Raw genomic sequence first — 16,037 nt, 5'->3', positions numbered from 1 at the left:
TTTGGGGTTGTTACGTAGAGGACAGGGAGCAAAGTTAGAGGACGCCCAGCTTCTGCGCCTAGTCAGGGAGACTGGGTGATCTGATGAGGTCGGATGCGAACCCAGGTCTTCTAGCGCCCGGTCCGTGTCCTTTCGCCTCCTGGCGCTGCCAGCGTCGATGCCCGCGGGTTCGCGCGCGGGGCCACCCAGGAGCGGAGCTCAGCGCCTTCAGCCCCACCCCTGGGGCGGCGACATGCAGTGCACCATCCCGGGCGCCAGAGGGCGGGCCCGCACACGCTCGGGCCGCTCTGGCCCAGCCCGTCTCAGTGGTCGCGGAAGGTGACGTGGACACGGAAGTGGTCGTCGTCGCGGCTGCACCGGTGGGAGCGAGGCGCGGGGCTGGGAGTGCGGCCGGCGGGACGACAGTCGGCGGCAGTCAGGCATCCGCGGCGGCGGAGGCCCTGGCGTTGTCGGTTGCGTAAGAGTCCGCCGAGCTCCCTGTCCGTCGGAAGCCCGGAGCCGGGGCCCGCTCAGCCGGCGTCACCATGACCAAGGCCGGTAGCAAGGGCGGGAACCTCCGCGACAAGCTGGACGGCAACGAGCTGGACCTGAGCCTCAGCGACCTGAATGAAGTCCCCGTCAAGGAGCTGGTCAGTGCAGCCCCGCGAGGCCCAGGCGCCCCCTGTCCCGGGCGCGGGCCGCCTCCTTCTCCGAGATCAGTTTCCCCTTCTTTAAAACTAAGGGGGTGGAAGTGGGACTGGGTCCCCGGGGAGCCGCGTCCAGCCCCGGGCTTCTCTCCCCGGGATGTACACGTGTCACTTTGGCGCAGTTCCAGAAGGCAGGGAAGGTCGGCTAAGGCTGTGCACAGGTCACGACGCGCATCTGCCTCCTTTAGGGGCTTCGCGGCGCCCAGCTCCGTGCCCGACCCGAGGTGGGAGCCCACGGCGCGGTGGCTGCGGGCTTTCGAGAATGAATGAGTGACTGGTTCCGGGGGAGTAGGCCTTCTGACAGACCTGGGTGTGGCCCAGAGTCCGGCTCTTCTAGGAAGCTGGCAATCCCTGCTGGCTGCCCCAGCCCTGAGGCCGCTTTCTTTGAAGAAAGTCGTTTCCCTGCTTGGTTGGCAAGGTCTCATGCCAACTCCGCCGAAACTGGCGGAAATCTCGCGTCGCCCCTGCGGCCTCCCTCCTCCCTCCCCTCCCCGGGAAACTGAGGCTTGAGGCCCCAGGGAGATTAGCACCTAGTTCGTTGTCTACGTGGAGCTAGTTTCCACGTCCCTGCTTTTCCACTGCTCCCCCCGCCCCCACTAGCCTCACTTTGGATGACCCACACTTTGCTTACTGTCTTTGGCCAATTACATTTGCCTTGGGCACTGAGCCCAGTCCTCCTTCCACTGTGGAGTGTATGATGGTGGCTAGAGCGGGGCTCCCGGCGCCGATATCTCAACTCCTCCCAGCTCCATTGCCTAATAGCTGAATGCCTTGGCAAGCTAGTTAGACTTTCTGCCTAGATTTCCTTATTTATAAAATGACGATAAGTTTCTATGTCATAGCTTATTGTAAGATTAAATAAGATAGTGTGAGATTATATTGTGAGATTAAATAAGATTATAACGTAAAATCTTGGAAGGCAGCAAATACATGCAGCTATTATCATGTTCTTCCCATGGTAGTATCCAACACTTTTTTAGAGGGTCAAACTTCGCTCTTAGGACTTTCAGATGGTTAGAAAGTGCAGGTTGACCAAGGACCTTTAGCTGAATGTCTGCCTCCTTTCTCACTCCAGAAGACGGCTAGCCTTGTTTCAGCCTGGATCTAGAACTGTTGTTTGAAACTGTTTGCTCCAGGCATCTGGTCAAGGCAGCTTTACCCCTAGGATCTGTTTTGCTGAGCTCTCCAGCCTGGACACCATGAGGAAATAGAGCTGGGTTGTAAGGGATTTGTTTTCACTCTGGCATTCACTTATTAATTCAGTCATGAGTCAGCCGACATGTATGGATACTTTTAATTTCTTTAAATATATATAAAATATATATTTTCTTTCTTTTTTTTTGTTTTTTTTTTATTTGGAGTCTCACTCTCCGTCACCCAGACTGGAGTGCATTGGCACACTCACAGCCACCACAGCCTCGACCTGCTGGGCTCAGGCGATCCTTCCGCCTCAGTCTTCCAAGTAGCTGGAACTACAGACGCATGCCACCATGCCCAGCTAGTTTTTGTGATTTATTGTAGAGACAGCTCTCACCAAGTTGCCCAGGCTGGTCTCGAACCCACGGGCTCAGGCAGTCCTCTCGCCTCGGCATCTCAAAGTGCTGAGATTACAGGCTGAGCCACTGTGCCCAGCCTATTTTATTTCTTTAAGAACATATATATTTATAAAATACATATTTATTTTACTTTTTTATTTTTTAAGTGCTAGAGTCTTACTGTATTGCCCAGGCTGGTCTCAGACTCCTCAAGTGATCCTCCTACCTCTGCCTCCCGAAGTGTTAGGAATACAGGCATGAGTCACTGTGTCTGGCCCCATGTTGGATATTGAGTGCCGGCTTTGAAGAAGGCCTAGAACTGCTGAAAAGCTTTATTAGACATAGTCCCTGTCCTAAACCTAATAAAGGTGTTGCCAGATAATATTTTTAATGTGCTAGGAAGAATGTCTGACAATCTAAATTTTTCTTTTTTTTTTTTTAAATGTTGTCTGGCTATGTTGCCTGGACTGATCTTGAACTCCTGTGCTTAAGTGATCCTCCCACCTTGACCTCCCAAGTAGCTGGGATTATAGGCATGAGCCACTGTGCCCAACTTGAGTTTTCTTTTCTTAGATGTCTCACAGCCAAGTCCCTACTCTTTGCATTCTTCCCTAGATTATTGTTGCCTGACTCATTTTTTGTCTCTTGTCCCCAGGAACATGCTATTGTACCATTTTTTAAAGGTCTTTCCTAATCATGGGAACTTTCTCTGGAAAATGTTTCATTAGCAGATGTCATGGAATAGTTCCAGCTGGTGGTTTAACATGTTTTTCTCATCTTTTTTTCTAGGCTGCCCTTCCAAAGGCCACCATACTGGATCTGTCTTGCAATAAACTGACTACTCTACCGGTAAGATTGGCAAGCAAACATGACTCCTTCTGGAGCTCTGGATGCATCTCCTTCTTGGTTTGGGGTTGGGGTGTCATGAGGTATGATTTCAGGCTACAGCTAAATCTGAGTGTGTTGGGGGGTTGGGACAGGGTGGTTTATCTCAGTAGGAAGGGAATCAAGGTAGAAGCCTCATTCTTTGGAACTGTGGGAAAGTCAGGCCACAGAAAACAAAAGTCCACGGGATGCTGACTGAGTCACTTAACAGGCTTGTCTTTTTTCTGTCTTATTCCTCCGAAAAATAGTTTCCTTCCCTACTGCAGGGGGAGGCCATGACCATTCTGTAAGTTGCTCTGCCTTCCTGGGAGAGAGCTGTGAACAGCTTCCTTGTGCATCTTCTTCCCCGCTTATGCATCTTCTGATGTGAACAAGAAAGAATGATTTTATGTGATTTTATAGGACTACTTTATTCTCCTGCCAATCAAGGACTTGAATTACTCGAGATTTGCTGCCTTTTTGTTCAGCACATCCAATCCATGGCCAGATCTTTTGATTGTTCTTGCACAGCATCTCTTAACTCAGGGGTCCCCAACCCCTGGGCCACAGACTGGAAGTGGCCTGTTAGGAAGGAACTGGGCTGCACAGCAGGAGGTGAATGGCAGGTGGAGCAGAGCTTTGCCTTCTGTCAGATCAGCAGCGGCATTAGACCCTATTGGGAACTGCACATGAGGGAGCTAGGTTGTACGCTTCTTATGAGACTCTAATGCCAGATGATTCCCCCTACCCTGTCTGGAAAAATTGTCTTCCATGAAGCCGGTCCCTGATGACAACAAGGTTAGGGGCTGCTATCCTAGTTCTCCTTGTGCTTCACCGGTGTAGGCACTAGATTCATTCAGCCCCTCAGGCTCCTCATTGTAGCAAGGCTCCTGCACAGTCAGACCCACAGTTCCACCCTTCACTGGTCATGCCCCTCTTCGCTGTGCTCTAGGGTACCTTCCTGTTGGGCTGTGGCTCCAGCATCTTCACTGGATCATTCATCCATTCCACTCTGGCTCCTGGGCCTGATTTGTTTTCGATAGCATCTTCCCACGTTTCATCAAAAACCATTTCTAACATTTAAAAAGCGTCTGAGATCCTACTTCTTCCAGGAAGTATTTTGTGTCTAATTAAAGAAGGTAGCACTTCCTTGCAGCCGCACACCTGCTGAACACTTGGCCAGATGGCCATGTAGCACCCCCAAATGCACTTTTCTTTTTCTTTTTTCTTTTTTTGACAGAGTGTTACTCTGTTGCCTAGGCTGGAGTACAGTGGCACGCTCACGGCCACCTCGACCTGCTGGGCTCGGGGCGATCCTTACACCTCAGCCTTCCAAGTAGCTGGAACTACAAATATGTTCCACCACACCCAGTTAATTTTTTGATTTACTATAGAGATGAGGTCTCACCAAGTTGCCCAGGCTGGTTTCGAACCTGTGGGCTTAGGCAATCCTCTCTCCTCAGCCTCCTAAAGTGCTGGGATTATAGGTGTGAGCCACCGCGCCCATCCGAGGTGCGCTTTTCAATCCGAGTTTGTTCTGTTGTCTGTTTTGAACTTTCATTTCACTCTGCAGTGCAGATATGCTGGCAATGACAAGTCCCCAGAGCTCAAGAATAGTGTCTCATTAGCTGAGGTTGTGCCATCACTTTCAGAAGGGCGCTCAGCAGAGGTTTAACGTGAGGAGAATGTTTCCCTTGTGCTGGAGAAGGGGAGGAGGAGCCCAGCTTGTTCAGTTGGTTCTTCAGAGAACACTCACTAGCATCTGTGCTAGTAGTGTGCTAGGTGCTGCCAGTAACAGAAGAATAAGTGTGAGTACCTGGGAGTGCCTGGTGTCTTTGGGAAAACAGATGGGCACACGGTTTGACAGATCCTATGGAAGGTGAACACAGGGTGCTGTAGGGGGACAGAACGGGTCCTAACAACTACAGAAACAGCGTGGCAGATGGGCTAGAGGGAGAACTGAGGACTGAGGAACACACATTTTTTGGGCCAACTTTGTCCTGAGCCTTTGACATCCACACCTTGCTGACTTTCACCAGGAATGGAAGGCGTTCTCTCCATTTTCATTGGAGGAGGAAGAGCTGGTAGAGTCGGGATTTGTATAGGGGTACCTTTGACTTGGGGGTCCCCAAACTGCTAGCTACATCAGTGTCTGAGCCTAAGGCTCAGGTGTTCTCTCTTTGGGCCCTAGTCGGATTTCTGTGGACTCACACACCTGGTGAAGCTAGACCTGAGTAAGAACAAGCTGCAGCAGCTTCCGGCCGACTTCGGCCGTCTGGTCAACCTCCAGCATCTGGACCTCCTCAACAACAGGCTGGTCACCCTGCCTGTCAGCTTTGCTCAGCTCAAGGTAACAATTTATGAACCAGCATTTCATGGCAAGATGTGGTAGAGGGCTCAGGGGCAGAATGTAGCTGTGACAAAGGTGGACAGTAGTACCACCTTGTTTGCCCTGCCACAGATGGCTGTCCCTGTGGGTGGAGCACAGAGGGGCCTGCTTCCTGCTCATTTTGTTCCATCTTAAGGGATTGTGTATGTGGACTCGGGCTCAGCCCATGGCCCTTTCTTTGACCATCATCCCCCTCTTTAGAGCTTGAAGTGGCTGGACCTGAAGGACAACCCCCTGGATCCTGTCCTGGCCAAAGTGGCAGGCGACTGCCTGGATGAGAAGCAGTGTAAGCAGTGTGCAAACAAGGTATGCATGCAGCTCCTGTGGGCTCTCCATGCTCCCGTGTATTGATGAAAGCCCTGAGGTCTTGGTGAGATATGTCCACTGTGAGCCTGTAAGGAGAGACCTTGCTTCTGTGTTTACTTTATAAGTAATAGAACAAGACCGCTTCCTGTTCTTCTGTGTCCTTCCTTTCTTAAGAAGCTGGGACCTTATGCGTCCTAGCATTGCACTAGGTTGACAGGTGTTTTAATGGTGTAAGAGGGTTAGGAGCTATGGCCTTTCTGAGGCACAGTTAATGTAGGATTGGGATAAGATAGGTGTTCGTATTTATAAGTTTATAGTAAGCAGACACATCCAGGGGAGACCTGGCATTGACAGTTTTCTGACACAGGAGTGAAGAACCAAAGGCAACATGCAAGGCAAACATTGCTCGTGGCCAGTAACCGTGAAGATGCCTCACCCTGCTTAAGAACAGTGTTACCCCTCTCTCAGTGCCTCCAACTGGAGACCTTTTCCCCCCGATCTTTGCAACAGATTGCTGCTGCTTCAGCTGAGTGCCAGATGACTTACTTGGCTATGTGTAGGGGGCAGGTTAAACAAAAAAGACTTAACTTTAAATACTAGAATTAATGTAAGTTGAATGTGTGAATGATGAGTCTCTACTGTGAATCTGAAAAGTAATGGCCTTTTTTTTCTTATCATCAGCTCTAAGCTTCTTGTATAATCTCATCCTCTGTGTCACTCGTTAATGCAAGCAATCAGGCACAAAGTTAGCACATCCAAGAGGCTAAGGCAACAGTTTTTCCTTAAGTGAGAACAGTACAAGTGACTCAGTGCTTTAGGAGTGTGGTCTGTTCTGAAGACTAACAGTAGCTACCATTGGTTACTCTTCTGTCCAGGGCACTTTACATGTGTCATCTCATAATCCTCAGAACTCTGAGAAGTAGATGTTACTCATATTCTCTCACTCAAGAAACCCTCAGCTTGTACACACCTGTCATTAATCCGGTCAGTAGATAATATATGGAACCATATAAAATTGATGATATTTCCCAGTTTTTCACATTCAAAAATAATTTTTATGGTGTGCAAAGCCCTTTTGTACTCACATGTATCTTCCAAACAAAGCTGGCAGCACCATGCTTTGTGGAAGTGGTAGCTAAAGCCATGTCCCTGGCACCGCTGCTCCAGAGCTGCAGTGCACTTTAAGTCTTCGTAGGGAAGTGGCTTGGGCCAGTCCACATGGGGCCACTTGTCTCCAGGAATTTGTTTAGGTCTCACAGCTTCTAACCTTGCGGGTACATGGGTTAATCATAGTAACTGATCAGCTGGGTGCACATTCAGGCAACTGTTTTGTTGTTGTTGTTTTGAGTTGGCGTCTCATTCTTGTTGCCCAGACTGGAGTGCAGTGGCACACTCCTGGCCACCGCAGCCTCAGCCTGCTGGGCTCCGGTGATCCTTCCACCTCTGCCTTCCGAGTAGCCTGGACTACAGGTGTGCACTACCACGCTCAGCTAATTTTTGATTTATTGTAGAGACGAGGTCTTGCCAAGTTGCCTGGGTGGGTCTCCAACCCTCAGGCTCAGGCAATCCACTCACCTCGGCCTCCCAAAGTGCTGGGATTACAGGCTGAGCCACCAAGTCCGGCCTCAGGCAACTTTTAAAACTAATTCGTTCAACAGTATTCATCAAGCATTTACTGTATGCTGGTGCACTAGGGTAGATAAACAAAATCTACCCTCCAGCAGCTCACAATCTAGACTAGGAGAGCCCCCTCCCATTTCTGAACTGCCTATGCTTTCAGTTATTAACTCCTGATGTTAGCACCTGTAGCTAAGGTAAAAAGGGATGCCTTTTAGCCAGCTGTAACCCCCTAAAACCAACTGAATGGTTGATGCTTATTTAATATTCAACATTCAGAGCAAAACAGGGTCTTTGAACTTGGGCTGCTTTCCACCATTATACTTGATCTTCCTCCAAATCCTGAAACTCTTCATTGGGCAGCAATTTTTGTAAGCTTGACTCCCTTGGGAGAGGTGCTGGCAGATTCAAGTCCTGGATTCCTTGCAACAGTGTTCCTTGTGACTTCAAAACAGGTTCCTGAAGGGACCTCCTGCAGGCCTGTTACTGAGCCCCTCTAATGATGGGTGTATGCATGTCTGAGGTTTCCAAGAAATAAAAAGATATATCTAAATATACACATCGGTCCTGCAGGTTGTTTAGTGCAGTAGTGAAACAAGATCTTTTTAGTGTCTTAATTTAGAACAGTTCAGGTTTTCTTCTTTTTCTTACTCATGTGGTAAGGAAGATAAGCAGCAGTATTTATTGAGCACATATAATGCTATGGATTACGCTAGGCAGCCAGTTCAAGTTATGTTATTTAATCTTTACAACAGGCCAGAGAATGTATCTTATCTCTGTTTTCTAGATGAAAAATCAGCTCAGAAAGGTTAAGTCACTTGCCAAGGTCAGACAGTAAGTGGAAGTCAGGATTGTGTTGGGCTCCAAGCTTACACTCTGTCCCCTCCATCCAAGGAATACCAGCTTCAGAAACATACAAAAAAGTCTGTTACCTCCTTCCCCAAACATGTCCATAGTGAGACTCTTTGTGGTTCTGTGAGTTAGAAGTCATCCCTGAGTGAACTGATGAGGATTTGGTGAGCTTGGGGTGCCGGGCACAAGTGTGTCACGTTTGGGCCTGAGAGCTCGCTTCCTCTGCCCATGGTAGGAGTGAGTGGAACAAGCTCTCAGAACTTGAAGATCTACACATGCGTCTCAGCAGCGCCACCTTCTAGCCCTGGGCGGTGGACACAGCTCCCTGTCGGTCCTGGTTTTCCGTTTGAAATGGGAATCCAGTCAGTCATTCATCATATGTGTATCGAATGACCAGGCTCGGTGCTCACCATGCCCACGTGGGACACCTGTAAACGGGACAGCAGCTTCTGCCCTTGAAAAACTTCAGTCTGTGACTGAGACCGACAGGCAGCGGTTAATGACTGTATCCTGTTGAATTCCACGGGAGCAGGAGGAGGGCAGGTCAGGAAGGGAGCTGGAGAAATGCCCATCCCAGGCTGTTGCTGGGAGGATGATACGATATCATGCATCTGAGAGTGACTGTGGATGGCAGAACTTGCAGATTCAAGTTGGCATTGTGTCTCAGAGCTTTTCCAGACAGCTCTAGTGAACCGGGCTCATATGACTTCTCCAACTAAGGCTGGCATGGTAACTCAGGATACAAAGATAGAGTAACTCCGTTAGTTCTGTGTTGCCACTGGGGCCTGTGGTAATCTGGGATCCTGGAAATAGTCTCTTGGAACCTTCCCTGAGCAAATGTGAGCTGTGGCAACCCTTCCTCCCTCCTGTCCCTCTGCAGGTGTTACAGCACATGAAGGCCATGCAGGCGGATCAGGAGAGGGAAAGGCAGCGGCGGCTGGAAGTCGAACGAGGTTGGTGGCCTTTCCTCTCTTGTCATCTTCCGAGTCCTCCCAGCCAACAGAAAGTCCCCATGCTTCAGGAGCTGGGCCTGGTGGAAGTGTCAGGAAGTGCCACTGGGGAGATAGTGTGGGGGTAGTTGATATCCTATCTGATGAGTCTCTCCAGCCCTGGCTTCCCTCCTGAGCTCGAGTCACAGTCATCGACTGCTTGTCTGTCACCTCTGCTTGGAGGGTTAATAGGCATCTTACATGTGGCCAAAACTGGCTCCTGATTTCCTCCAGTCTCTCCCAGTGTTCCCCTGTGATAGGAAAGCACCATCCCTGTGGTTCTTCAAGCCTGTGGTAGGAAAGATGTCCACGATTCTTTTCTTCTATAATTTCCACATCCAGCCTGTCAATAAGTCCAACATGGGAGTGTGTCACTTCTGTAACCAGCCTCCCTCCTGGAGATTGTCACAATGCCTTCCAGCACGTCTCCACGATGGTGCCTTCTCTATAAACCCATTCTCTACACAGCAGCCTGGGAGATCTTTTTAAAATGTAAATCAGTTATACTGCTATTTGCTTAAAAACCCGCTAATGGCATCCCATTGAACTTGAAATTAAATCTAAATTCAGTGACACAGCCACAAGACCCAAGCCAGCTTGCCTGCCTCTCCAGCCTTGCTGTACACACGAGGGAGACCATGCCATTAATTTCAGCTTGAACACACTGACAGCAGTCTCACTTAGGGGCCTGACTTCCCTCATGCTGGCTTCCAGAATCCCTCTTGTGTCTGTGTCAGGTTAGCCATAACTCTCTCAGAACCATCAAACTAGACTAGCCCCCCTACCTAGCACTCTCCATCACACCCTCTGCTGTTTTCTTCAGAAAATTCCAGTCTTCTTTATTGTGTTCACTTGTTTATTAGTAGTGTGTCTCCTCCTCTAGAAAGTGCTTATACAAGCTGGGCTCGGTGGCTCAGCCTGTAATCCCGTGCTTTGGGAGGCTGAGGTGAGTGGATCGCCTGAGCCCGTGGGTTCGAGATTCACCTGGACAACTTGGCGAGACCTCATCTCCACTATAAATAAAAAATTAGCTGGGTGTGGTAGCACGCGCCTGTAGTTCCAGCTACTCAGAAGGCTGAGGCGGAAGGATCACCGGAGCCCAGCAGGTCGAGGCTACAGTGGCCGGGAGTGTGCCACTGCACTCCAGTCTGGGCAACAGAGTGAGACTCCAACTCAAAAAAAAAAAGAAAGAAAGAAAGTACTTATGCACTAGAACCCAACTGGCCTTTTCCACTGCCGCATCCCAAGTACCTAGCATGAGTCCTGGCACACAGTAGATGCTGTGTGGACTGGCTGGCTGGTTTCTGGAGGACACTGATTGGAGAAGGGATGTGTACAGCACTGATTACAGGCTGTCCTTGAGATCAACATGCCAAGACAGCTGTTCTTTATCAGGCATGGCCACTGTGGCAAGACATCCTTTTTACTGTGACCCCTGTCACTTTCACTCATGATGGTCTGTGTTCTCTGAGGGCTGGGTGTAGTATGTTCTTGGCGCTTTCAGTGCCCAGTTGGACCTGTGGCTTGTGTGGAATGGCAGTGGAAAACTACAGTACTTACAGAACTACTATTAGCCACGTTATGGCTCAGATGGGCTTAAAGCCCTAAAAGGACGTCAAACCACCATTTGTGGCATTGTGGCTTTGGAAAATTGTATTTCAGACTTCCAAATAACTAATTTGGAAGTGCATTTTTAGAACCCAGTCATTTGGAAGTTTGCAAACATACTGGAGCTGTTAAGTAAATCTGAATGTGTTCCTGAGTTCAAGTTGCAGATTCCTGAGTTCAAGTCTAGGGATTACACTGGCAGACTGTTCATCTCACCTTTTTAAGACAACATTGCCATTGTCTCTAGCCCTGCCCTTGAGTGCTCACTTTCTTTTCTCACTTGCCCTCCCTGTGCCACCTCCATTTCTGAAGTTTGGGAGGATGGGAACCCATAGAATCAACACTGCACAGTCTTTTTCTCTTCCTAGCTGAGTTCTAGAAGAATGTGAGTTGCCATGCCCTCTGAATCAGCACTTAACCTAGAGGAGTACCGCTTACCACATGCCTTTCTGAGGGCCCTGTGCCGTTTACCCTCATCTGTCTGCTGCTAGGGGGTTGGAGCCCTGTGGTAAGAGTCCACTCAGCAAAACTCTGAGCAGCTTCCTGCATTTAGGAAGGGCTACTTCCTGGAGCAGAAAAGTGGCTGTTTCCTTTGATAAGTGTTGTGTGACCCATGGCTGAAACCACCTTTCTAGTCACCTTGGAAAGCAAACCGCCAGAGGATTTGTGGGAGAGGGTCATGTTCTGGTATATTTTGTTGCAGAGGCGGAGAAGAAGCGTGAGGCTAAGCAGCGAGCCAAGGAAGCTCAGGAGCGAGAACTGCGGAAGCGGGAAAAGGCGGAGGAGAAGGAGCGTCGAAGAAAGGAGTATGATGCCCTCAAAGCAGCTAAGCGGGAGCAGGAGAAGAAACCTAAGAAAGAGACAAATCAGGCCCCAAGTAAGTCTCCTCCCTGTTGCAAGGTTCCAGCAGGGCTGCAGTGGAGACTTGCTATGGCTTTAGGCATAGGTGAATGAGAGAGCCTGCAAACCTGAGTCAGATACATTATCCTTGAAAGCCTGTGAGGAACGGGGAGGACTTGAAAGAGACAAGACCCTAACAGCTGGGTTGCTGGGAATGGGGGCGCTCTCCTAGGAAGCCAGTGTCCAACTGTTTGTTTCCCCAATGCCCACAGATGTCTTGTCCAGATGTGTCTAGAAGCATTCCCAGAACAGGAAGTCTTTTTGTAGGGGTGAGGTTCCAAAATCAAAATCACTGAAAAAGGCAAAGATCACATGTGGCCAAGTTAAAGTCCCTCACAGTCAGGTGTTGTGGTGCATGTGTGTAGTTCCAGCTATTCAAGAGACTGAGGCAGGAGAATCATTCAAGACCAGCCTGGGCAACATAGCAAAACCCCATCTCTAAAAAAAATAATTTTTTTAGAAGTCCCTCACTTCATCCGTGAAATTTACTGGGTATGTTTTGAGTATAAGGCACAGTCTCTCCATTAAGCCAGCACTGCCTGAGTTTTTTTTCTCCAAGTCAAAACAGATCACTCTCTGCTTGAACACCAGGGTTATCACTTGGCCTGCATTCAGGGAGCCATGTTGTATAGAAAAACACATTTTCATGTTTTACCTGAATATGTCCAATTAAGTTTACATAGCAATGTGACTCCATATATTGGGGAGGATTGGATATCCTCTGGGTCAGAAGGGACCCCTGAGGGAGAGGAACAGGAGGGAAGGGAGCTCTGCAGAGGTGGAAGCCCATGTCCCTGTCCCTGCTTACCCTTGCCTTGAGCAAGTCACCTAATCTCACCACTGTTTTTTGTTTCCTTGTTGAAAATGAAGATCATATGCTTGTAGGGTAGTGATGAGGTTTAAATGAGGAAGCAAGATCATGCAGTTCCTGGCGTTGTGGATGTTCTCCAAGGTTTTGCTTTTTTTTTTGAGTTGGAGTCTTACTCTGTTACCCAGGCTGAAGTGCAGTGGCACGCTCCCGGCCACTGCAACCTCGACCTGCTGGGCTCAGGTGATCCTTCTGCCTCTGCCTACCAAGGTGGCGGGTAACTGGAACTATAGGCACACACCACCATGTCTGGCTACTTTTTTGATTTATTGTGGAGATGAGGTCTCGCCAAGTTCCCCAGGCTGGTCTTGAACCCGTAGACACAGGCAGTTCTCTCACCTCGGCCTCCCAAAGTGCTGGGATTACAGGTGTGAGCCACTGCACATGGCCTGTTCCCCAAGTTTTTAAAAATTGTGCCTAAAAATCTCAAAACCAATTTTTTGCTAATTAAAAATGTAACACATAATAATTGCAGAGAATTTAGAAGACATGGGTATATATCAGAAAGTGGCCTACCTGTAATCCCCCATTCCTAGCTGCAATCACATTTGCAATATGGTATATTATCTTCCAAGCTTTCTTTTTTTTTTTTGAATTGGAGTTTCACTCCATTGCCCAGACTGGAGTGCAGTGGCCACTCGCAGCCACTGCAGCCTCGACCCGCTGAGCTCCAGCGATCCTTCCACCTCAGCCTTCCAAGTAGCTGGAACTACAGGCGTGCACTACCATGCCCGGCTAATTTTTTTTTTGATTTTATTGTAGAGATGAGGTCTCGCTAAATTGCCCAGGTGGGTCTCGAACCCGCAGGCTCAGGCAATCCACTCACCTCGGCCTCCCAAAGCGCGGGATTACAGGCTGAACCACGGAGCCCGGCCCAGGCTTTCTTTTTAATATGCATGTTATATAATAGTAACATTAACAATATGAGTACATCTCAACCCTGTTCCCCAAGTGGGCAACACTGTCTATGCTGGCTGCCTCCTGATAAGCCCCTCCCCCTGGACCCTGAGGGGCCTGGATCACCATTTTACCAAGGAGAACTGAGGACCCTGGGGACTGTGAGCTATGTGAGACATGCAGAATGAGTCCCAGTTCCAGATGTCCTCCCTTGAGATCCAAGGGCAAAGGCGCTTCTGTTTCAGTCCCTGGATAGCAAAGCAGTCATAAGAGCTCAGATACTCAGCACATTTTTCTTCTCGGGCCTGGGAAGCTTTTGCTTGAGGGGGGATGTAAGTGGATCTGCATGGAGGAGACTAGCAGAGATGGGTAGTAGAGTGGGTCTTCCCAACCTCCAAACTTGTTTTTTCTACTGTGCCTTGGTCCCTTTAGAGTCCAAGTCCGGCTCCCGTCCCCGCAAGCCACCACCCCGGAAGCACACTCGGTCCTGGGCTGTGCTGAAGCTGCTGCTGCTGCTGCTGCTGTGTGTGGCGGGTGGGCTGGTTGTCTGTCGGGTGACAGAGCTGCAGCAGCAGCCCCTCTGCACCAGTGTGAACGCCATCTACGACAATGCAGTCCAGGGCCTGCGCCGCCATGAGATCCTCCAGTGGGTCCTCCAGCCCGACTCTCAGCAGTGAGCTTGGCCTTGGCACCTGCGCCTCCCAGCCTTGGAGCTTGGATTCCTATGGAATTGGGTTCTGCTGGACACAACCTCTTTTTAGCTCAGACCGACTGCCATCATCAAATGGCTGCTGATTGGTACTTGAGACCTCTTTATAGGACCTCTTTGTTCCTTGTCAGGGTTCTCTGGTGGAATGAGGAGAAATGGGAGGTGGGGGGGCAGTTAACTGCATGCCTAAAAGAATAGGCTTGGGGGTAGGGAGAGAGAAAACATAGGCTTTTCTTGTTGCTATACAAAGCTGTGTAAAGGCAAGGCTCGTTTCTACTAAATGGTCAGCTGTCACCACATTTATACTTTTGTATGTCACAAACCCTTTCTTTCATTCCTCCCTGAGTAGCCAGGGCAGATCAGGAAGAAGTGTTATTAGGGACTAGGGGAACACCACACTCAGAATCCAGCCCACATAGGGGGAGGAGAATAACCGTTTTATTTTTTATTATTTTTTAAGAATATAGTATAAAGGGATACCTATTTTCTGAAGGGAGATGTAAGCATCTGAACGACCTTACAAAGTCTCTCCAACTGTGAAGGAGACTTCACAACCATGAGTCCAATATAACACTTCCAGACAGAGGCCCCAGCCTTCCGTGACTTGCCTATAGTCTCCTAGCTGGATTGACGCAGAAATGGATTCCCACTCCAGTGTTCTTTCTTTCCTTTACATCATTTTGCCTCCTTTATAATGTCTTGAGAGAATAGAACTCACACCAGAATTGAATGTCTCAGCCAAAGTGTAGAAATTTTCACGGTACACAGACTCCTGGCTCACAGAAATCCCATGCCATCAGGGTTTGGGCAGCTCCTGTGGAGTCCTGCCCCAGCTTACATGGCTTCCATACAATGGCAAAATACAGGCTCCTTGCCTCTGTTCAGAGCATTAACTCCCCATTTGCCAGTAAGCAAGGAGGTGGGTCTTTGCAAAGCTAGTAATAAAGCTGGTTTTTTTTTTTGAGTTGGAGTCTCACTCTGTTGCCCAGACTGGAGTGCAGTGGCCGCTCCCAGCCACCACAGCCTCGACCTGCTGGGCTCCGGCGATCCTTCCGCCTCAGCCTTCCAAGTAGCCGGAATTACAGGCATGCGCTACCACGCCCGGCTGATTTTTTGATTTATTGTAGAGATGAGGTCTTGCTGCCCAGGCAGGTCTCGAACCCGCGGGCTCAGGCAGTCCACTCACCTCAGCCTCCCGAAGGCGCGGGATTACAGGCTGAGCCACCGAGCCCAGCTAATAAAGCTGTTTTTATTACTACTTGGTGTGACCAAATACCTCAAAGGCAACCTGTTTTTTGCAGGTTTTGAAGCATCAGCTTCTTAGGCACTGAGATTTAGAATTTTTTGATTCTAGACTATAACTGAAGGGAATGAATGAATGGAAACAGGAAACGAAGGGAAACCAGTAGCATCATGGAGCTGAGAAGTGATGCACCAGCTAGTGACTAGCATAGACAAGGGCAGCACAGTCCATCCTCCTGTCTGCTAGATTCAGCATCTTGCCTCTTTTGCCTCATCTTTTCACAACAGCTGACTAGAGGGATCAGAAGTGACCGTGTCGTGGTGCTCATTCACTGAAAACTCCCAACTGCAAGTCCCTTGCCCCTCCTGGGAGGGGTGAGAACTTGTCACAGCTCAGAGACAAAGAGGGCAGGGTCCAGCCTTGTAGCCCTAGTGGCCCAATTAGACACAACTACCACTCATGCCTGAATTGCTATTGGAAGAAAGGACTTTGTTAGCCTCCCCCCAGCATACCTCTGCCATGTAGGTCCACACCTTACTCAATCACTACACATTCCTTTAGTCTTCCTCCAAGC

General features: G+C 49.3%; 1 protein-coding gene across 3 annotated transcripts; it reads left to right on the top strand.

The window, feature by feature from the left end:
* The first annotated feature begins 300 nt into the window (after positions 1 to 300).
* LRRC59 (leucine rich repeat containing 59) lies at positions 301 to 14,525 on the top strand. 3 transcript variants are annotated; one of them, XM_021707733.1, is made up of 8 exons: positions 301 to 629; positions 3,011 to 3,070; positions 5,277 to 5,435; positions 5,676 to 5,780; positions 9,130 to 9,202; positions 11,550 to 11,723; positions 13,119 to 13,121; positions 13,946 to 14,525. In XM_021707733.1, exons 1-8 carry the CDS (start codon positions 525 to 527, stop codon positions 14,146 to 14,148), a joined length of 882 nt encoding a protein of 293 aa, XP_021563408.1. In that variant the 5' UTR covers positions 301 to 524; the 3' UTR covers positions 14,149 to 14,525. The 3 variants fall into 3 exon arrangements, with proteins under 3 accessions (XP_021563408.1, XP_021563409.1, XP_008046665.1); XM_021707734.1 differs by lacking the exon at positions 13,119 to 13,121 and having other exon boundaries at positions 11,550 to 11,727; XM_008048474.1 differs by lacking the exon at positions 13,119 to 13,121 and having other exon boundaries at positions 13,944 to 14,523.
* The last annotated feature ends 1,512 nt before the right edge of the window (positions 14,526 to 16,037 follow it).

This window comes from Carlito syrichta, unplaced genomic scaffold (genome assembly GCF_000164805.1).
Source record: "Carlito syrichta isolate Samal-C Ts95f unplaced genomic scaffold, Tarsius_syrichta-2.0.1 Scaffold123630, whole genome shotgun sequence".
In the NCBI taxonomy this organism is placed as follows: domain Eukaryota; kingdom Metazoa; phylum Chordata; class Mammalia; order Primates; family Tarsiidae; genus Carlito; species Carlito syrichta.
This window is presented reverse-complemented; position numbering and strand designations above follow the sequence as displayed.